This window comes from Aedes albopictus, chromosome 3, assembly GCF_035046485.1.
Source record: "Aedes albopictus strain Foshan chromosome 3, AalbF5, whole genome shotgun sequence".
Lineage (NCBI taxonomy): Eukaryota > Metazoa > Arthropoda > Insecta > Diptera > Culicidae > Aedes > Aedes albopictus.
The window spans coordinates 436,354,558-436,378,406 of record NC_085138.1 but is presented as its reverse complement, the minus strand read 5'-3'; the positions used below and the strand labels follow the sequence as shown (position 1 = coordinate 436,378,406).

Below are 23,849 nucleotides of genomic sequence, written 5' to 3'. Positions count from 1 at the left end.
ATGTCAACGCTTAGTTTGATTACTTCTTAAAATATTTACCAAATCTATAATTTTACATTAAGTTTGAGCTAATTTTCTTCACGCGGTCAAATTTAGCCATTTTTGAGACTACAAATGGCTCCTAAATTATTGTTAAAGCTTTATTTAATACCAAAAAAATACCAGGCGTTGTTAGTAATCCCAAATTTGCGTAAACAAAAAAAAAAGTTTTAAATAAATTGTTATAAAACAGAAAAAAAATACAAGCAGTAGGTGGCAACATAGTTGCCACCGCCTTATAAAGGGTTAACCCCTAAAAATAAATCGATGAATGATTTCTGTTGGAAATTTTACGAGAAACGAACCCTCCGAAGACCTCAAAGCGATTTAAGGCACGTGGAAAAAGTTATTGACTGAAAACCGAATGGCATGCAAACGCGGTTTAACATGTAAGGAATAACAATAAGTAATAAAATCTCGTCATTTTATCGATCGGGTGAGGGCTAATAACTTTTTCCACGAACGTCGCATCGGTTTGCTGTCTTCGTAGGTCTGATTCCTAGTGAAGTTTTCTACAGAAACCTTTCGTCGACTTATTTTTAGGAATCTAGGGGTGACTCCTAGCGATTTTTCTTTGCAGGAGTAAAATTCCCCCATAGTAAACCGTATGAAAATATAGTTTTGCGATCGATCTGAAATTTTGCACAGTTGATATGGGACCAAAGTGGAACTCAAAAAGTATACAGAAGCTTGGTTTTTTTTTTTTCATTTTTTGTATTGAAGGTCAACCCGGAAAGATGCAGGTTAGATTACCTTATATCAGTGGATGATTTCAACACTATTCTTTCTGTATTTGCATTTAGGGGAGTTTTCTCCTCTTTTCTCATGTGAACTTACCTTCGACCACAACCGAATCAAATGCGATTGACGAACTTTATCTTTGACGTAGAGCCATCTTTAACATATGGACTGGACACTGAAACGATTTCTAATATAGGTTCGTCTGCGGGTTTGCTTTTTAACATATAACTTATATTTGAATCGAACTTGACAGTTTTCTCACAGACAAACAGACGTAACACTTCGAACATTGTTCAATACAAATCATAGTCACGGAAACATATACGACCAATGCTAAAAGGGCTATGTTTGGCCGACCACCAACTAGGTGGCGGTAGTGAGCAAACGTCAAACTCAAACAAAAACAATGCGAGCGCCACGGTTGGGCAGTTGGCCAACTATCAAATTTTGAAAAAGACCGTTAAATCGGTGAACGATGGAAATTATCAGTGTTACGTCTGTTTGTCTGTGGTTTTCTCATAAGTTTTCTCTCTCTTATTGGCACAGACCTACACTGGGAAAAAAATCTTCATTCCTTCTATGTGTCCGGGACATGAAGTTTTGCAATGGGGGTAAACAAATGATTTCCATTAGTGCGACTCATACTTTTGATGAGGCACCATACAGCAGCGACTCATACAATTTAGGCACATACTATTCATGTGCTAATTTGCCTGCGTAATCGGGTATTGGTTGCATATACTTTGGATGTGGTTTGGCACATGGATATTTGCCATTAAGTATGAGGCAATTTTCCTGAGTGTATACTGGTCCATACACGCTAAGGTCAGTTTACCCAAATATAGGTAAAGTTTACCCATAATCGCCGAAAAGTGCACAACCTCATTTTATGGGTAAAGGCCCATTACTCATATATGGGTAAAGTGCACACTCAGATTCAATTTCGCTGTTCGGTAATTATTTTGCTGGAAAATTTCGGTAAAGTGAAAAAAATACCGTATTTCGGTAATTTTAGTTTATTTTACAAGAATTCGGTAATTTAGCTACCGATCCGTTTGTAATTCGATACTGTGACAGCATCATCTGTCAAATAATTTGCCGTACGCACTGTAAAATCGGGTTTCTACCATATACTGTAAAAACACTACCGAAAAAGTTTGTAAATCGCACTCTACTTTACCGAAATTCCGTAAAGTTGCGAGCATCAAATTCGAAACGTCAAACTGGTGATAGATTAAATTCACATGTTGGTTTCAGTCAGAACTTCGAAGTATTATAAGTGCCCTCCAACAAAATCTAGTTTAATGGCCTCGGAAATGCGATATTGGTAAATGGAGTATTGCGTTTACTGGAATTGAGTATGTATTCGTACATAAATTAATGCTCGCCTTCCCCCATGTAGTCAACATTCCATTCCAGCCTCTCCGCAGTTGTTCACATATGATTGAATGGGTGCAAACTCGCTTCACGTTCCTGCTACGGATCAAACTACGAACAACTAAGTGAAAATGACGCAATTTAAAGGCAAATTATAAGCAGAAACGTTAAAATTCTTCAAAAAGATGGTAAATAAAAAACTGATGCCCAGGCTGCAATTTTAATTTTAAGAAGTACCGAAAATCTGTAAAAAAATCTGATGAAAACATTGAATTACCGAAATCTTACGGTAATTCTGCAACTCACATTACCGGAGAAATTCGGTAATTTGTGACAGCCTTCCCAAAATTTCATTTACCGGATGATCGGTACTCGTTTCGATTACCGAACGGATTACCGAACGTTCAGCTGTTGAGAATTCGGTAAAAAATTACCGGATACTGTAAAAAAATCTAAGTGTGTGCCTTTTATAAAAAAATGAGTAAATTGATTTACTCATACATGAGTAATTTCACTGTGATTTTTCTTTTCGATTTTTCTTATATTTTTAAAATAGCATCCAAATTTAACACGTCATTTATACAACATTTGACATTCATTTTATAGTTTATTTCTATCTATTTTTAAAGCTATTACATATTTGAATTAACTAAATAACTTTAAAATAATCCATTTCCTCCCAAGTTTCCTCCTGGATAACAGCCGACTAATGCACATCTCGGGACTGACATCGGATTCGGGTTGGGGTTCTTTGAAGTTTTCGAAAAGATCAACCATGTAATTCATTCCTCCGGTTGCTGCTACGCTGATAAAACCTCGGTGCGGACGGAACTGCAAAATAAAAGATATTTTAAGGTTATGGTCGTTAATGAAAATGATGTCACTACGGAACTTACCTGAAAAAATCCGAGGAAAATCCATTATTTTGGAGCCTTGCTAGCTGGACATGATGATTTGTTGCTCCCTTGGTAGCTCCTGCAGTATTTTCGTGCACCAAACCTGGTGAAATGAAAAAAAATCTACAAATGAAAATTGTACGGGATCAATTCATCCGGGAAGCACTTACCAACCAGTTTATCAATTTTTATGGGCACCACGGCTCGTACCCGTGCGGGAGTCCAATGGACATGGTATCGGTCATTAAAACCGGTGTTTGGAAGGACACCAACTGGCCAACGAAAGCCTTTAAAACGTGAAAATCAAAATGTAAAATTTTCCGGTTGTGTTATGATGGCGGTGCTGGGGCACTAATGTATCGCGAGAAGAAAGTTGCTAACTCAAAAATTATCATCCAAATATGGGTAAGTTCATTTACCCATATTTGGGTACAGTGGCTATACTCATAATATGGGTACATTTTACCGTTTTTTGAAGGTATATTTTACCCATATTATTGGTAACGCATATGAAACCTAAATATGGGTAAATCAACTACCTATTTATGAGTAAACTGATCTTAGCGTGTATCGCCAGGTGTGTCAAGTGTTCTCATAAGTTGTCATGTATTGTGCATCCCTGAGACGAGACTCGCGAAGAGGAAAAAAAGCAACGTCAAGTGTAGCTCAACTGAGCTGTCAGTTGTAGCCCGTTTGATTACGTTACCTAAAACGAGGAAAGTATTGCTATCCGAGATAAATTCTGAAGCCAAAATTCACTCCGAGCAGCATTTTCTTCTCCTGTACTGTCAAAAATAAATTGAAAACAAAATATTCCAATGATTACTTTGCTTGGCGATTGTTGGCGATGCAAAATTTTACCTCAACATGATTGTGTGTGTGAATGGGATTCAATCACACTGCATGTGAGGTGATGCGGTCACGTACGTGTTTGAATCACCAGCCCAAAACATAATGTCAACACAGATAGAAGGAAGAAAAAAACATCAAACTGGAGAAAAAGAAGACCGTCTTCGCGAGTCTCGTCTCAGGTGCATCCTAGCTTTATCACTCAGATTCTGCTGATCTGAGTCAGCTGCCATAAGATTGCGCTCGTTTGATTTGTACACGGCGGCTGACAGCTCCACCCAGCGGCTGCAAAACAGTTTTAGCCAAGGTGCACACCGTGTACAAATCATACGTGCGCGATCTGAAGCTGCGCGTTTCGAACGCTGAGAATCTAAGATAAGCGCGACAATATTTCAAAGTTTAATCAAACTGGTGCCTCAATATAATAGAGGTAACAAACTATAGAGGAAGAATGTCGCTGGCGTCGCTGCCGAAACATCTCTTGCTGGCGGAGATAGGCCGCACACTCAGATTCAATTTCGCTGTTCGGTAATTATTTTGCTGGAAAATTTCGGTAAAGTGAAAAAAATACCGTATTTCGGTAATTTTAGTTTATTTTACAAGAATTCGGTAATTTAGCTACCGATCCGTTTGTAATTCGATACTGTGACAGCATCATCTGTCAAATAATTTGCCGTACGCACTGTAAAATCGGGTTTCTACCATATACTGTAAAAACACTACCGAAAAAGTTTGTAAATCGCACTCTACTTTACCGAAATTCCGTAAAGTTGCGAGCATCAAATTCGAAACGTCAAACTGGTGATAGATTAAATTCACATGTTGGTTTCAGTCAGAACTTCGAAGTATTATAAGTGCCCTCCAACAAAATCTAGTTTAATGGCCTCGGAAATGCGATATTGGTAAATGGAGTATTGCGTTTACTGGAATTGAGTATGTATTCGTACATAAATTAATGCTCGCCTTCCCCCATGTAGTCAACATTCCATTCCAGCCTCTCCGCAGTTGTTCACATATGATTGAATGGGTGCAAACTCGCTTCACGTTCCTGCTACGGATCAAACTACGAACAACTAAGTGAAAATGACGCAATTTAAAGGCAAATTATAAGCAGAAACGTTAAAATTCTTCAAAAAGATGGTAAATAAAAAACTGATGCCCAGGCTGCAATTTTAATTTTAAGAAGTACCGAAAATCTGTAAAAAAATCTGATGAAAACATTGAATTACCGAAATCTTACGGTAATTCTGCAACTCACATTACCGGAGAAATTCGGTAATTTGTGACAGCCTTCCCAAAATTTCATTTACCGGATGATCGGTACTCGTTTCGATTACCGAACGGATTACCGAACGTTCAGCTGTTGAGAATTCGGTAAAAAATTACCGGATACTGTAAAAAAATCTAAGTGTGCGGGCTATAAGTGTCAAAGCAAAAAAGTATGCAGTTTGACAGATAGATACCCGACATGTTTGCGAGCGAGAACAAAGGGAACAGCAGCGACATTCGTCCTCTATAGTTTATTAACTCTATTCTCAATATTGCAATAACAGTTAAGCACGCTGTAATGATACTTATGTACCTCGTCACCCACTTCATGAAACTAATAACACTTAGCGCGCTCGGCATAGTTCCATCATGCCGCTCAAAGTGTTGTCACAAATAATGCTAAGTTTGCAAAACCCGGTTATCTGGCTGGTGGGGCATGGGAGCCTAAGCTTCAACTGTTAATGCAATCAGAGACTACTCAGACTTAGACGTGGGCGATCCTATATATGAAGGGTTATCCAAAACGCTCTGGAGAATTCCCAAAGCGCATTCTAATAAATCTAATAAGCCTAAGATGCCATTAACAGGAGGAAAATGGCAAGATAATATAACAATATATGGTTTATGTAATGTAAAACAATACAACATAACAAAAGAAAACCATTCCAAAACCATTTAATTAAATGTATAACCAGTAGTGAAATTACAATTAAAAACAATTTATTTACGGTACATTTTATTGTTTGAAACCATTCATGTACCATACAATGTACGGTATATTTAAACCCACGTATCAGTATTTTGAACAATTCATTAACAATAAAATGTATGGTTTTGCAAAAAAATATATATGGAGAAAAACATTTTTTTATATTGTTACGATACTTAACAACCTGTATAATATATTGTAAAAATCTTATTTATAATTCACGGTATGGTGTTTAGATTACATCTAATTGTTTTTGTATTTTTTATTTTTACAGTGGTGTCTATTGTAAAAATATGGTTCTAAATAGTACTGTTACAATACAACGTTCGGTTTTTCTACTGTATTTATTTCGGGTGGTTTTTAGCCTCAAAATTCCCCAAGTAGCCGGGATAGGCGCCGCCTAATGCCGATCGATTATCTTATTATTTATTTTTTCTCCAATTTTTTATTTTTCATCGATTTTCAGAACAAGCAGAAAGAAACATGTTTTGATATTTTCGAGATTATCGAAAAAATGTTTTTTTTTTAATTTCTTGAATTCGCTGTACTTTAGTTTTGTATGAGAATGTAGAAAAATATATGTATAGTACATATAACCTCATAATTAGAAATGATTTGTTTTTTTTTTAACACTGCTTATACCAACACGGTTTTTGTAACGTAAAGTACCGACAGGCAAAAAAACGTGGAACTAATTTTTTTGCACATCAATATCTTATCAGTTAGTGAACCAAATTTAAATCTTTTTGCGTTAACGGAATCCTACACTATCCTAGAGAGGTGTAGTGAAAGCCGATTGGAATTTCATGCAGCTTCCGGTGAGAACCAGGCGAAAACATTAGTTCCACATTTTTAACTTCTTCCGGTTCCGTTTTGTTCCCGGATTGGTTGTGAGTACCATGTCTTTGTAGCGAGTTCTTTCGGAACCTCGACAAGATAGCAACATTCTGTCTTCGGCAAAGTTGTTCAGAACAACAACCACTTCCTGGTGATGGATTTCATAGTTCCGAATTTCTCCACCACGTGGCGCTAGTGTACATAGTGACTTCCGGTACGACTTTGGTGGGATATTGCACGAGATTGAAACCAGATAGGAAGATGCGATCTTCGGCAAAGTTGTTCAGTACTACGAGTACTTCCAGGTCATGAAGGACTTAGTTCAAAATTTCACCACCACGTGGCGCTAGTATACATAGTGACTTCCGGTACGACTTTGGTAGGATATTGCACGAGACTGAAGCCAGATAGAAAGATCCGATCTTCGGCAAAGTTGTTCAGTACTACGAGTACTTCCAGGTCATAAAGAGCATAGTTTAAAAATTTCACCACTACGTGGCGCTAGTGTACATAGTGACTTCCGGTACGACTTTGGTGGGATATAGCACGAGATTGAAGCCAGATAGAAAGATGCGATCTTCGGCAAAGTTGTTCAGGACTACGAGTACTTCCAGGTCATGAAAAGCATAGTTCAAAATTTCACCACCACGTGGCGCTAGTGTACATAGCTACTTCCGGTACGATCTTGGTGGGATATAGCACGAGATTGAAGCCAGATATAAAGATGCGATCTTCGGCAAAGTTGTTCAGGGCTACGAGTACTTCCAGGTCATAAAGAGCATAGTTTAAAAATTTCACCACTACGTGGCGCTAGTGTACATAGTGACTTCCGGTACGACTTTGGTGAGACATATCACAAGATGTAAGCCAGATAGGAAGGTACCATCTTCGACAAAGTTGTTCAGGACTACAAGTACTTCCAGGTCATGAAGAGCATAGTTCGGAATTTCACCACCATGTGGCGCTAGTGTACATAGTGACTTCCGGTATGACTTTGGAGGGATATAGCACGAGATTGAAGCCAGATAAGAAGATGCGATCTTCGGCAAAGTTGCTCAGGGCTACGAGTACTTCCAGGTCATAAAGAGCATAGTTTAAAAATTTCACCACTACGTGGCGCTAGTGTACATAGTGACTTCCGGTACGACTTTGGTGAGACATATCACAAGATGTAAGCCAGATAGGAAGGTACCATCTTCGACAAAGTTGTTTAGGACTACAAGTACTTTCAGGTCATGAAGAGCATAGTTCCGAATTTCACCACCACGTGCCACTAGTGAACATAGGGGCCGTTCATATGACCTAATTTCGGTCTACGTGGTTTATGAACAGCCCCATAGCTAGTTCCGGTATGAATTTGGTGGGATATAGCACGAGATTGAAGCCAGATAGAAAGATGCGATCTTCGGCAAAGTTGTTCAAAACTACGAGTACTTTCAGGTCATGGAGAGCATAGTTCAAAATTTCACCACGTGGCGCCAGTGTACATAGTTACTTCCGGTGCGACTTTGGTGGGATATAGCACGAGATTTAAGCTAGACAGAAAGGTGCGATGTTCGGCAAAGTTTTTCAGAACTGTGAGTACTTCCAGATAATGAAGAGCATAGTTCCGACTAACCCCACCACGTGGCGCTATATCATTAGAATGAAGCCAGATAGGATGGAGTAATCTACGGAAATGTTGTTCATGACTACGAGAAGCCAGACAGGAAGATACGAGTCTAGCTCCCACGTTCATAGATCAGGGATCAAGGATCATTTCAGGACCACTTGGAGAGTATTCCCTAAGAATATCTACAGAAATACTTTCCGCGAATGCCCAAGGCGTTTCTCCAAGAGATTCAGTTCTAGTAGAATTAAGGTTTCAGTATAATTATTGCAAAAGCTTTGATCTCATGGCAGATTTTTGTTTTCGTGAAAAATGTAAACTTCAGAAAGATATTCTCATAATGATGATTCACACAAGTTTTAGCAAAGATATTCAAATTAATTTCTGTCTGCAACTTCATATTTATTATCCAGACTCGGGCACTCTGGAGAGGAATTTCCGAATAAATCACTGCATAAATTTCTGAAGGAATCGTTCGAGGACTTCGCGAACGAACTCTAAGAAAAAATTACGTAGTACTCCCTGCAAAATTCCGAAAGCATCACTAAAAACTTTCCTAAATTCGGGAGTATCATAATGAATCTCTGAAAGAGTTACTAAAATTTATCGTAAATGAATCGCAGAAAGAAGCTCCAGAGTGATTTGAAATGAAATCGCTGAAGTTTTCAAGCTCCGGAAGAATTTCTGAAGAAAGCCTTGGGGAAAGAAAGCGTTATAAGATGGGTTCATGAAGGAAAATACAGACGGTCATCTAGAGGAACTCCAGAACCCCTGCTAAAAATTCCCTGTAGAAAATATAAAGGTATGTTTGGGTGAATTTTTGAAGATATCACTGGAAAATCTTCTGAATCCCTGGAAAGATTTGCAAAACAATACTCAAGGATCCCAAACAGAATCACCCAGATGATTTCCCGACAGAAATCTTGGAAATAATCCAGAAAGGATCGCTAAAGGAATTTTCAAAAAATCACTTGAAGAATCCCGATAGAATCCATGGAAGAATTTGGCAAAGAAATCGCAGGAGAATGGATATTCGAAGGAATCTTGGGAGGCATTTCCGAAGCAATCTCTAAAAATTCCCAAAGAATTCTTGGTGAAATTTCGAAGAATTTTTCGAATAGCTGGAAAAATCTTTGTATGAATTATTTAACTATTTCTTGAAGAATTCCTGGAAGAATATTTCAAAAAATTCCAGAAGCAATTCCTTAACTGGAAGAAATTCAGCTGGAATCTCTGGAGGGATACCTGAAGGGGGACGAATTTTAGTAATAACGACTGCATAAATTCCTTTGGGAATGCCACGAATGAATATTCACAAGAATCCTTGGAGGTGGAATTTCTTGAACAATATTTTGAGGAATTCCTGGAGGAATGCTTTGAAAAATATCCGCAGGAATTCCTGGAGACATAATGAATAGGTGAGTTTATTCCAGAAGAATCACTGGGGAAATGCTTGAATAAAATTCTAAAGAAATTACAGTAGGAAGCTGTGGAACAAAACTCCCTAATAAAATTCTCAAATACATCATTGAAAAAAAAATCCCAAGACTAACCCTGAGGAAATTCCTTATCGGAGTTTCCTTGAGGAATTCCCATACAAATAGCAAGATAAATTGTCAGAAAAATCCTTCGAGTGAGTCAGAGAAGTCCCAATCTGGCCTAAATTTCTCTTGCATAGCTCTTAAAAATCGTTTTTTTGTATACTATCAAAACGTGGTGGTGAAATTCCAAACCCGGTAGTGCTCGTAGTCCTCAACAATTTTGCCTTCCTATCAGACTTGAAGATCGTGCAATACCTCATCAAATTCGTACCGGAAATTAGTATGTACACTAGTGCCACGCGGTGGTGATGTTCGGAACTGGAAGTACTCGTAGTCCTGAACAACTTTGCCAAAGATCGCATCTTCCTATCTGGCTTCAATCTCGTGCTATATCCCACCAAAGTCATACCGGAAGTCACTATGTACACTAGCGCCACGTGGTGGTGAAATTCCAAACTATGCTCTTCATGACCTGGAAGTACTCGTAGTCCTGAACAACTTTGCCGAAGATCGCATCTTTCTATCTGGTTTCAATCTCGTGCTATATCCCACCAAGATCGTACCGGAAGTAGCTATGTACACTAGCGCCACGCAGTGGTGAAATTCCGAACTATGCTCTTCATGACCTGGAAGTACTCGTAGTCCTGAACAACTTTGCCGAAGATCGCATCTTTCTATCTGGCTTCAATCTCGTGCTATATCCCAACAAAGTCGTACCGGAAGTCACTATGTACACTAGCGCCACGTAGTGGTGAAATTTTAAAACTATGCTCTTCATGACCTGGAAGTACTCGTAGTACTGAACAACTTTGCCGAAGATCGCATCTTCCTATCTGGCTTCAGTCTCGTGCTATATCCCACCAAAGTCGTACCGGAAGTCACTATGTACACTAGCGCCACGTGGTGGAGAAATTCGGAACTATGAAATCCATCACCAGGAAGTGGTTGTTGTTCTGAACAACTTTGCCGAAGACAGAATGTTGCTATCTTGTCGAGGTTCCGAAAGAACTCGCTACAAAGACATGGTACTCACAACCAATCCGGGAACAAAACGGAACCGGAAGAAGTTAAAAATGTGGAACTAATGTTTTCGCCTGGTTCTCACCGGAAGCTGCATGAAATTCCAATCGGCTTTCACTACACCTCTCTAGGATAGTGTAGGATTTCGTTAACGCAAAAAGATTTAAATTTGGTTCACTAACTGCTGAGATATGGATGTGCAAAAAAACAGTTCCACGTTTTTTTGCCTGTCGGTACTTAGCGTGTTAACTTTTAATATTTTAGATTTTTTTTTTGTTTGGATATTTTCATGCACCTACATAATCCCTGCTGTTATAGTTATTATCACTGAAAAAATAATTAGATAGAATTTAGCAAAAATTCCAGAAGATATACTGCGTAAAACTAATCCTTCATAAGGTTGTAACACGACATCGTTGGAAGCTATTTTGTCTCTGCAATAAAAGCAAATAATATTAAAAAGATCAATACATTGTCTAATGACATATTTTCATACCCTTTGATTCGTTTAGACGAAACGCTCTGCACTGCCACTGCTAGTTTATCCTGCGAAAGCGTTTTGTACTGAGCGAGCAAGTCCGCTAGATTGACCGTTGATGTAGAGTTCGACAGGTTCACAACCGTTACGAAAACTTCCGATTTCCCCAGGTCTGGTCCTGATCTCAAAATTGCAAACACGTTGTTTCCCAGAACTGCCGTCTGGTAGTGACAGTTGTGGAAGTCATCCGACTCTCGCAGTTGCATCAGAGCTTTGAACACTTTCAAGTGACTCCAGCTAGCCTGTTCTTCGACTTCGACATTTACTGTAGTGTACGATGGCGAAACCGGGAGCCACGGTTTAGAGTAGTTCGTGAAACCTGCGTTACTGGAATTGTCCCACTGGAACGGGGTGCGAGCTGGGTCTCTGGTGTACTGTTGGAAGATTTCTTGCGGACGCAGACATGCCGCAGGATCTACGGTTTCAGCCCAAGTCAGTTCATAGTCTGTCATACCGATTTCCTCCCCCTGATAGGTTACGGACACCCCTGGAATAGAGAGCTGAACCATTTCCATGATGTCTGCCATGTGCTCGCCTCCCATACGGGAGGCCACTCGTCTTCTATCGTGGTTCCCTAGCTTAGAGTTGGAAAAATTGTATTGGAGAAACTTTAACGTGGTTTACTTGTTTGTACTTACCACCCAGTTCGGAGTGTGTTCGTTGGGAACAGTGTCGAGCCAGGAATCAATTACCATTTTAAAATCTGACGCTTTATTTTTTGTACTATCCAGCCGAAGAATTAACTGGAAATTGAACGGCATTTGGGAGCCTTGTCGGCCATTCTCATCTTGGAAATAGGTCTTCAGTGTCGAAAGGTCGGTCCACGCTTCCGTCATAATAACTCTCGTATCTCCACCGTGTTGCAGCTTGTACTCGTCCATAACGGCACGCCACTGATACACCATATCTACAGTTTCCGGTAGATCCTGTGTGTAAATGTGGTTCAAGTACTCGTATAGTAGTGGATCGTTGGAGCTCCCGGATACAGGCTCATCTTGAAAGTTACTGTCTTCAAACAGCCAATTGACGGCATCTATGCGAAAACCATCGACCCCCTTATCCAACCAGAAGCGAAGAATATTCTTCATTTCTTCGACGACATTCGGATTACGGTAATTGAGATCTGGCTGCTTGTAGTGAAACTGGTGCAGATAGTATTGTCTTCGCTTTTCACTCCATTTCCAAGCACTCCCATAGAAGTTTTCCACCTATAGATACACTAATTTTTAATACCGCGGAAACTTTTAGTCATCCCATTGTTCTTACCCAATTATTCGGTGGATCGTTCTGATCAAGGTTGCTTCCTGGGATTCCATCGTGCCACACATAGTAATCCTCATATCCAGCCACGCGATTTTCACTCTTCACGAACCATTCGTGCTCATCACTCGAGTGGTTCGGAACAAAGTCCAATATAACCTTCAACCCCAGTCGCTTGGCTTCCGTCACCAGAGCTTCAAAGTCCTTCAGCGTTCCATACTCCGGTTGTATATCGCGAAAGTCGGCAATGTCGTATCCAAAGTCCGCCATAGGACTCTTGTAGATCGGCGATAGCCAGAAAGCCTTAACTCCCAGCGATTGCAAATACGGCAACTTCTGAGTGATGCCGTTCAGGTCACCGATCCCATCGCCGTTGCTATCCTTGAAGGATCGTGGATAGATTTGGTAGAACCCGGATTTCTGCCACCACTCAGTTGCCGTGAGGCTGCGAAGACTTTGTCCTAGTATGGAGCACACCGGATACAGAAGCAGCAAGGCACATGCCGTGCGGTAGACTCGAGGCATTGCGAAAGTTTGTCACACTTGCTATCGCCAGTCAAGGTCTACGGTCAATACGAACTGGGGATTCAGTTCAAGTGCAGCGTGGTTTTATCAATTTTATACACTTGTGTCATTAGTTAGAGAGATGGTACTGAGGATGGTGCCACCCAAAAAGTAGGTATTGATATCTTCCATTTCTTCAAGAATGGAAGGAAGACGAGGTGTTTGCGATTTAAAAAAATATATATACTTAAGATGGGCGATATCAGTGAAGTGGTGGAAATATAAATAAACCAAATAAATATATTTGAAGCAAATACAAGTTATCTAAAACGGGTGATCACAATGATTATTCCATTAAGGACAAACGTCTCGAAATCCCGCTTTAACAGTGCATCAGAACTTTAAACGCACAAATCTCAAGAAGCAGGCTTCACACTACAGTGCATTACATTATTCTGTTCTTGCTCACTCCTAATAAGCTTAAAATAAGAAGATCAGGTGCGCTACTTTTGTTTACACACTTAGATTTTTTTACAGTATCCGGTAATTTTTTACCGAATTCTCAACAGCTGAACGTTCGGTAATCCGTTCGGTAATCGAAACGAGTACCGATCATCCGGTAAATGAAATTTTGGGAAGGCTGTCACAAATTACCGAATTTCTCCGGTAATGTGAGTTGCAGAATTACCGTAAGATTTCGGTAATTCAATGTTTTCATCAGATTTTTTTACAGATTTTCGGTACTTCTTAAAATTAAAATTGCAGCCTGGGCATCAGTTTTTTATTTACCATCTTTTTGAAGAATTTTAACGTTTCTGCTTATAATTTGCCTTTAAATTGCGTCATTTTCACTTAGTTGTTCGTAGTTTGATCCGTAGCAGGAACGTGAAGCGAGTTTGCACCCATTCAATCATATGTGAACAACTGCGGAGAGGCTGGAATGGAATGTTGACTACATGGGGGAAGGCGAGCATTAATTTATGTACGAATACATACTCAATTCCAGTAAACGCAATACTCCATTTACCAATATCGCATTTCCGAGGCCATTAAACTAGATTTTGTTGGAGGGCACTTATAATACTTCGAAGTTCTGACTGAAACCAACATGTGAATTTAATCTATCACCAGTTTGACGTTTCGAATTTGATGCTCGCAACTTTACGGAATTTCGGTAAAGTAGAGTGCGATTTACAAACTTTTTCGGTAGTGTTTTTACAGTATATGGTAGAAACCCGATTTTACAGTGCGTACGGCAAATTATTTGACAGATGATGCTGTCACAGTATCGAATTACAAACGGATCGGTAGCTAAATTACCGAATTCTTGTAAAATAAACTAAAATTACCGAAATACGGTATTTTTTTCACTTTACCGAAATTTTCCAGCAAAATAATTACCGAACAGCGAAATTGAATCTGAGTGTGCAGGAACGTGAAGCGAGTTTGCACCCATTCAATCATATGCGAACAACTGCGGAGAGGCTGGAATGGAATGTTGACTACATGGGGCAAGGCGAGCATTAATTTATGTACGAATACATACTCAATTCCAGTAAACGCAATACTCCATTTACCAATATCGCATTTCCGAGGCCATTAAACTAGATTTTGTTGGAGGGCACTTATAATACTTCGAAGTTCTGACTGAAACCAACATGTGAATTTAATCTATCACCAGTTTGACGTTTCGAATTTGATGCTCGCAACTTTACGGAATTTCGGTAAAGTAGAGTGCGATTTACAAACTTTTTCGGTAGTGTTTTTACAGTATATGGTAGAAACCCGATTGTATAATGCGTTCGGCAAATTATTTGACAGATGATGCTGTCACAGTATCGAATTACAAACGGATCGGTAGCTAAATTACCGAATTCTTGTAAAATAAACTACCGAAATACGGTATTTTTTTCACTTTACCGAAATTTTCCAGCAAAATAATTACCGAACAGCGAAATTGAATCTGAGTGTGTATATCTCATAAACACGTACCGTAAACCTCAAAAATGTTTGCATATTCGGGTTTCTTGCAAAATTTGGAGTAAATAAAATCTATTGAACATTTAGTTTTCATTGGGAAAGTATGTTCAAAAAAATGTGAATTAGTAGCGTGACGTTACAACGTTGGAACGACACGCTACTAATTCCTTGTTTTAAACAAGCTTTTCCAATGAAACTTAGAGATCAACAGATCGAATTCACTGCAAATTTTACAAGGAATCCGAATTTGCAAAAATATTTGAGGTTACGGTACGCATGTATGAGTAATAGTTGATAATCTGACCAAAAAGGCGTCAAAACGTTGTAACGTCACGGTAGAATGTGTCAAGTTACAACAAGAGCTACTCTCAGATGTTTAAATTGTGACCGTTGTTTCAAGGGTCCAATCAGTTTATGAAATATGCGCCATGATAGTCGAGGATTTAGGTTCACATACTTCAGCGATTAGAAGACCACTGAGCTGAAATCATGATCTACAGCCAAACATGGAGTGAATAGAATTACAGCATGATGATGGCCATAGTCCAATTTCAAGCAGGCGAGCGTTTAGATCAGACGTGCTAAAGTTAAATAGTGGAGTGAACATAGCCAGTGAAAAGGCCAATAGTGAGGTGTGGCAAGATTATCCCGAATTCAAGTAACTAGACCTTCCGATACCAGGTAGATCGAGACTGATCCTGGAATGTTATTCGATAAGACCTTTTTTGTACCGTTGATTGGCGCGTTGATTGGCGCGTCGAAGGACAGCTAGTGCACGCCACGATCTGGGTTCCCGTAAGGTGCCCAAATCTGATCGTTAAGGACCGCTACACTGAAACTAATTTTATTGTGGAAACTACCGACACAGACAAACAGACATACTACTCAAATCGCGATCATCGCACGATTTAACGGTCATTTTGAAAATAAAGTGTGGTTCGGACTGTCACCTCTCCATTTTGGAGAGAAATGAAAGCGACGCCGATCAATGTTTACATAAAATGAATCAATCATGAACCTTCATTCATATTTTATGAATGGATGACGCCACGGGGGAGTGGTCACCTGCTAAATTTTTACATCGAGCCGAGGGAAACAACACCTGCGAATGAATGCTTCGGATTGAGCATTATAGAGGGTGCTAGTGAGATGCCGAACGATGTTTTTGAAACAAATTTCTTCTGTAATGTGTCTGTAATATGTCTGTTTGTCTGTGCTACCGATTCCATAGTAAAATTACTAACCGTACCTATGATTCTCAACCGAATTAACTGGAAATTGTTGTCGGTTGAGAATCATAGATACGGTTAGTCATTTTACTATGGAATCAGTCGTTTCCACAACAAAATTTATTTCAGTGTACTGTTCTTCTGGCTTCAGACCATAAACGCTAAGGAGTACCTAGAAGTACCTAAACGCTAAAAATAGATCCCCTTCTCGGCTCGACAGAAGGCGGCCTGGCCGTCGTGTGTGTGTATTTAGTTTTGGAGAGGGACTTTAACCTAGTGGTCATTCGTCCCTCCTATTGGCCGTCGTCGACCGACTACGTTTAAAGGAAGCGCCTGTTGTCCAGGATCATCTCCACAAACTGTCATTCCAGTCCATCTCCAATTACCATTGCAAGTTCGAGACTTCATCGGGCAACGGCAGCTGTTCCGCCATCTTGCCGGTGGACTACTACGAGCGTGGTCAGCCATCGCTGGAACAGCCACAGTAGACGTTCGATAACTGCAACATGTTTACGTTTCACTTAGCGAACTAAAATTCGATAACTGCAATGCCTGACAGTGTCAACAAGCCATCAATTGACGTTAGAGCGTGAGAACCCTACGCTCTACCACAGTACAGTAGACGTTCGGTCGGTGCAAACGGTTTAACTGCAATGCTTTTTAACTGCAAGTCCGTTAGGTGCAACGAATTTGCAGTTATCTCACCACCAAACGTAAAAATGGTGCGCCATGTTAGCCCTAATGAACAGTCAGATGAATTTTTCGTTCATTTAACGTCAATTGATGGCTTGTTGACACTGTCAGGCGTTGAAGTTATCGAATTTTCGTTCGCTAAGTGAAACGTAAACATGTTGCAGTTATCGAACGTCTACTGTACTACAGTTGCGGTTGAGTGATAAGCAGCTAAAGTCTGACTTGAATCGATTTTCTGTCGGCAGCTAGTTTTGCACATTTGTACAGTAGTGAAGTTAGCTTGACTTTGTCGAGTGTCTTCAACAGCGCAGCGGTAAGTCGGCAGGCCATCACGCAGGAGGATCCAGTTCAAATCTACATAGCAGCGACATGTGTGAAAATATAATTATCAGAAGTATTGCAGATTTCGCCCCAAATTGGACTATCACACTATTTTTGGTACCCCTAAAAAGTGTGATAAAAGTGCACAGTTACATCGGATCGTCTCGACGTCTTCGGTGCACTTATTCATTGATTTACAAGGAATAAGTGCACCAAAGACTTCAACTCGATCCGACGTGGTCCTGCGCCGGAATCACACTTTGAAGGTATGTGCACACTATTGTGTCAGTCCAATGTGGGGTGAAGTCAGCAATAATTTCCAGACATGAATCACAAACCCCCACCAACTAGGGTTGTGATTCTGAAAAAAACATTTTTGTTTCTGCATGAATTTTGTCGAAGTTCTGTCAGAAGCTTCTTAGAAGGCTATCCAGCGCACTTATGTGAACTTTCAAGTTCCAAAATTACTTAAAAATGAAGCTGCTTAGGTGCCATCCACAAATTACGTAACGCTCTAGGCAGGGGGAGGGGGGAGTGTGGCCAAGCGTTACGGCCCATACAAAAAATTTCGAGTTTTCATACAAAAAAGCGTTACGGATGGGGGAGGGGGGGGGGGTTGAAAAGTGTCGATTTTAGCGTTACGTAATAAATGGATGCTGCCTTAGAAGGCTAATGAGCAACCTCGAACAAACTGCTTAGCTTATAAATTACCCTTCTATCTGAACTTTTGGTTACTTGGGTACAATCAGACGCTGATTTTGATTACCCAAAAACGAATGAATGTGCATCCGTCTCTAGCATTAACTTGTCTCGAACTAAGTTCTCGAACATTCCAGCGGAACTGTTTTTATTCTCCCACACATGCGCTAAGAATGAAGCGACTACGAGACAATATTGAGTAAGCCTTGAACTTCAATAGTAGTTTACACAACAAGGTGCAGAATGACGATTTTTACAGCACGAGTCGTACATTTATCCAACGAGGCTTGCCGAGTTGGATAATTACGACGAGTGCTGTAAAAATCGAGTTCTGCACCGAGTTGCGTACAACATTTTTTGCGAGTTCATAAATTACCGCTTGAGGATAGTTTTTAACAAAACTTTTACATCAAACTGCACACTGATGATCACAGCCATGTGATCATAGCCAATCTGATCATAGCAGGTTATACAGAGTAGTTGTCACAATTTTTCAAAACTGCGTTCAGAAAGCATCAAGAAGTTGATCAAATCTGAAAACAGTGCTGTAATGGCTCATTACTCAACTCAAATCAGTGCTGTAATGAACCATTACAGCACTGTTAATTTGGTGTGGGAAAGTAGGCCTTTTCCTGTCAGATTTGCGTGAGGTAAAACAGCCTATTACGATGAGAAATTGCAAAAAAATATTGACAATTTAGCTAGACTCAAGTAACATGTCGAACATATGTGCTACTCCGGGAAGTATAAAAAGCTCTGGTTTCGAATCGAATCACTTGATGTAATTCTAGCAGAACTTCATGGAATAGTATGTAACCGATTTTATGGATAAATTTGTAATAAAATTAGAATTGAAGATTTGAAGCAGCAGTTGCAAGGAGAACTGAAAACTGGCTCTTCATAAACCGGAGAACTGTGTTGCAGATCTATTGTAGACTCCAGAATAAGAGTTGACTGTTAACAATAATAGTTTATTAGGTGCTTCTTCTTTGAAGGTCTAATAACGAATTATAGAAAATGTCTTCTTCTTCAAAGTGTCACCTTAGCATAGCCTACTGCTCTGCTACATCTCCCCTTTTAGAAGATGTCGTACGGGGCCAACCAAGCTGGTAGCTTTCTGGATCGGAGTGGTCGCTCTGGTTCGGAGTTCACAGGCTGTTCTTGTCTTTGAATTGGATGGACCTCTTGAGCAACTTCATCATTAGGCTCGATGTTAGCTTGTGGTGGAGCAGGCTCAGGTGTGTCACATCTTTGGTCTTCATGAACTACGTCTTCTTCAAATTCAGGAAATTCTTTGTGCTCTTCAAGGAGTATTTGCCATGGTAACTGAATGGATTGGCTTGCGGATGGTTCTTCAGCATCAAATCGGTAACGCAATTGATTTGTGTGTGACCGTATCAGCTTTTCCCGTGATCCAAGGTGCAGGAACACGTTGTAGTTGACAGATCCTTTTCGCTCTACAATCCTTCCAGGAATCCATGATTTGTTGTTGTTTTTGTGGTACTCAGCATCATAAACCAGGCGCCAAAATTATTGTAGACTCCAGAATAAGAGTTGACTGTTAACAATAATAGTTTATTAGGTGCATCTTCTTTGGAGGTCTAACAACGAATAATAGAAAATGTCTTCTTCTTCAAAGTGTCACCTTAGCATAGCCTACTGCTCTGCTACAAGATCAAAATATGCTTGAATCGATTTCGAATTTTGTTAATCGGAAACCAAAGTTAGAGTTAACCCAAGAATCGAAATATGTAAATCAGAAATATTAATATTAGTCAATCTCAAGGGTAAAAAACTAGCAAAAAAAAAAACCAACAGAAGATGAACTTTTAAGGTAATAATTTTATTTGAATTCATCCATTCACACAATTTCAATAGAAACAAGAAGCGTTGAACACTATTCAATTAAATGACCTAAACTCCATATTTTACGTTTCCTTCTAGTACGATAGCAGCATCGGCTGGTAGTACAATCTGATCTCGATCCAAAACAGATCTGCAAAATAAAAATACAGTTAACAATTTCAACGGTCAGTATATAAAACCGATCAAACCTACCCATCGATATAGTTCGTCTGCAACGAAGATGTGATAATTTCAAACTCTAGCGGAAGCCCATCGAAAACTTCCGACAAATTAACAGTTCGGGCCGAATTGTGGAAGTTAAGAATCACAACAATCGTACTGACATCAGCCAGTTCCCGTTTGTAGACCAGCAGATTGTCGTCAACCAGTTTGATTTCGAACGTACCCTCCCTCAGCGTTCGCTGTTTGCGTAGTCTCACGAGCGATTTGAAAATCTTCACGTGGCTTCTGGGGGCTGATTTCTGCAGTTTGTAGTTGTTCTGCTTGTAGTCGGGCGAAACCGGAAGCCACGTTTTGGGATTGGTGGAGAACCCGGCACTGACGGTATCGTCCCACTGGAACGGAGCCCGCACAGGATCCCGACTGTACAGCATGAAGTCCCGTGGATTTGAATTGCAAGCGGCCGGATCTACGGTGTTCTCCCAGGAGATGTAAACGTCTTCCATGGCGAGCTCGTCGCCATTGTACGTTACTGCCATGCCCGGCAGGGTGTTGAGGGCGATGTTGTACAAATCGGCACGTGCCACTCCCAGTCGCGAAGCTACGCGCTTGTTGTCGTGATTTCCGAGCTGTGTGGAAGCAGAGATCAAAGGTGTTGTTGAAAGGTGGATGTGTCTATTTTGATACGTGATCTCTGATTCTGCATGAATAACTGTACATGATTAACTACATAACTGAATAGCACTTGAAAGTTTTTTTTCTTTTGGTAATTTAAAATGAATTGAGGATAATGCTAAACAGTGAAATAATGAGTAAGTAACGATTAGAATTTCCCTATTTGTATAGCAATATCCGTACCACTGAAAATCCAAGTGGAATGCAGCCATTCTTGTTTGGTTCCTAACAATTTAGCATTAAAAACTGAGGCATTGAACTTACCACCCAATTGGCAAACTGATTCGCTGGTAGTGCGTTATAAAACCGCATAACATACGTGTGGAAATCCTTGGCAGTACTGTCTTTAAAGATATTACTCAGAACTTCAAAGTTGAAGGGGACTTGGGCTCCTGCACGATCTCCCTTTCCGTATAGTCGAATGATGTTCTCCAACGGTGTATAAGCTTCAATCATCAGAATCAGATCTTCCTGTAGTCCATTGGTGGCTTTGAACTCGTCCAATACCTCGCGCCACTGGTACACCATATCGAAGGTTTCGTCCAAGTTTTGCGTATAGTCGTGCAACAGATATGCGGGGTTATCCGGGTCATCCGTAGTGCCAGATTTCTGTTCATCCGGGTACACTCCGTTCACCGCCTCATTTTCGAACAAATACGGCACAGCGTCAACTCTGAACCCACTAACGCCCCGAGCCAGCCAAAACCGAAGAACGTTCTTCATATCCTCCACAACCTTCGCACTGCGATAGTTAAGATCAGGCTGTTTGACCAAGAACTGATGCAGATAGTATTCTTTGCGCACCGTACTCCACTGCCATGCACTTCCACGGAATACACTGACCCAGTTCGATGGCGGAACACGTGTTCCGTTGGCCAGAAGCTTTCCTGGATGCCACACATAGTAATCCTCGTATCCAGCTTCCTTGTTTTCCGATTTTGCGAAATACGGATGCTCGTCACTACTATGATTAGGCACAAAATCCAGAATCAACTTCAGGTTCTGCCGTTTACACTCCGCAGCTAGGTTTTCCAAATCAGCGAGCGTTCCGAATTCCTCGTGAACATCCGTAAAATTAGAAATATCGTACCCGAAATCCGCCATGGGTGATTTAAAAATGGGCGACAGCCATATCGCATCCAGACCAAGCTCCTTCTTCAGATAAGTAACCTTCTCCATAATGCCCCGGAAGTCACCCACCCCATCGCCATCGCTGTCTTTGAACGATCGTGGATAGATCTGATAGTAGTTGGCGTGCTGCCACCAGTGCTCGTCCACCGCTGCCACGAGTCCGATAACGAACGTTAGCGCAAAAACGATCACCAATTTCCCCATGTTGAACTCCCCTCCATCAGCAGACTAACTGCTGACCGTGTCCAAATCGGTACTTTTATAGACGTGGGACATTATCTATATAGTGGGAACCCTCTTCAAAAGTCTCATGAATCATGACAGTGAGCAAATCGACAACAACGCACATAAGAAAAGTATGAATAGTTTAGAATTTTGCCTACAAACAAGCCGCTTCTACTTGGTAGCAGCAGGTAGTTTGCTTAAATCTGATGAGTTGTTGATTATTTGCCGTTTGATACGTTTGTCACAGTTGCATGCATTGTTTGCACGTTGCGATAGGTATCGAAAAGTGGCCGATAAAAATATGCAATTTCCTTCTGGTTTGCTCACAATTGTACCGGCTACGACTGCATTCATGGAGCTGGCATCACGCCGAGCGGTAATAAGGCTCTGTTTCCGGGGGAAAATTCGGGAATTTGTGCTTATCATATAGACTTTAAGGCCTAAGCATCCGTAATCATTTTTTTAATTATCTTTATTAAAGAGACTTTCAGCCCGTGGCTGGTTCATCTCTGTATCCGTCATCATTTTTCGGAAATTCAAAAGCAGTTTTTTAGACCTAAACAATGAAAATGTACTCCCTGTAAGGCAAAACGTTAGTTATGAACGAAAAAACTGCTTTCAAATATTTGATGTTAACGAAACGATGAATTCAATGACAAACGTTAAGTTCGAATTCGTTTTTTTTTTCTAAACTCAAAAAAACCTTTTGCAGGGCAAGTAGCAAAAACTGATGTGAGAAATTGTTATTTTAGTGGCCATGTTCACGAAAATACTGACTAAATACAGGGGATAGACAAAATGATCGGGGAAGGCAAAATTTTTCAATTTTCGAGAAATGTGTACTATGTAGTTGTAACTTTTCGAAACGGCGTTAAGTATTTTCAAAAATTATACTGTAAGGTGATTAACTAGCTGTATATCAGTGGTCCAAAGTTGGAAAAGATCGGGCCATTCTACACGAAGTCAGAAAGATTCTAGAAAAAGGTATAATTATCCGATAGCCAACTTTGAGCTGTTATATCTCCGGATTCAATGAATCGAATGCAATGAAATTTTGACCATTTATGACTAATATAATGAGCTTTGAAACACGTTTGACTTGACTTGAAATTGGAATGAAAAAAGTTAAGGCTTTTTCCGTATTAAGAATTTTAAGTTAAGACAAAAGTTTTCCATAGCTCATTCTATGAGTCATAAATTCTCAACATCACATTGCGTTCGTTTCATTGAGTCCGAAGATATAACAGCTCAAAGTTGGCCATCGGAAAATTATAGGGTATTGTACCATTTGGGCAGGTGTATCTATTTTGGGCACTTGTCGCAATAACTAAGTTAATTTCAATCCGATTGATTTAAATTTTTGTACAGAGTTAGATACTGTACATGCCTAACTCTATACAAAATTTCAAATCAATCGGTTCGAAATTGACTTAGTTATAGCGGCAAGTGCCCAAAATAGGTACATCTGCCCAAATGGTACAAGACCCCACCTTTTTCTAGAATCTTTCTAACTTCGTGTAGAATTTTTAAATTTGGACCACTGATACACTGCCGTTCTATCGTATACGTCCAGTTGTCCCATGTTATATGGGAATCCCATATAACATGGGAAAATTATGCATAGAACGGCAGTACACAACTAGTTGAGATTTTTGCTGTACTTTTCACCATTTCTTGAAAAA

General features: G+C 40.1%; 2 protein-coding genes and 1 long non-coding RNA gene across 3 annotated transcripts; all 3 read right to left on the bottom strand.

The window, feature by feature from the left end:
• Positions 1-2,751: 2,751 nt before the first annotated feature.
• Positions 2,752-3,618, bottom strand: LOC109622855 (uncharacterized). Its single transcript, XR_009999464.1, has 2 exons — positions 3,224-3,618; positions 2,752-3,156 (listed from the first exon to the last, which is right to left on the bottom strand). It is a non-coding gene; the product is annotated as an uncharacterized LOC109622855 (long non-coding RNA).
• Positions 3,619-11,132: 7,514 nt separating this feature from the next.
• On the bottom strand, positions 11,133-13,294 carry LOC109426033 (maltase 2-like). Its single transcript, XM_062856555.1, has 4 exons — positions 12,692-13,294; positions 12,064-12,633; positions 11,384-12,003; positions 11,133-11,321 (listed from the first exon to the last, which is right to left on the bottom strand). Exons 1-4 carry the CDS (start codon positions 13,208-13,210, stop codon positions 11,183-11,185), a joined length of 1,848 nt encoding a protein of 615 aa, XP_062712539.1. The 5' UTR covers positions 13,211-13,294; the 3' UTR covers positions 11,133-11,182.
• Positions 13,295-20,150: 6,856 nt separating this feature from the next.
• Positions 20,151-22,189, bottom strand: LOC109426035 (probable maltase). The gene is made up of 2 exons (XM_019701473.3): positions 21,076-22,189; positions 20,151-20,765 (listed from the first exon to the last, which is right to left on the bottom strand). Exons 1-2 carry the CDS (start codon positions 22,144-22,146, stop codon positions 20,166-20,168), a joined length of 1,671 nt encoding a protein of 556 aa, XP_019557018.3. The 5' UTR covers positions 22,147-22,189; the 3' UTR covers positions 20,151-20,165.
• Positions 22,190-23,849: the final 1,660 nt, after the last annotated feature.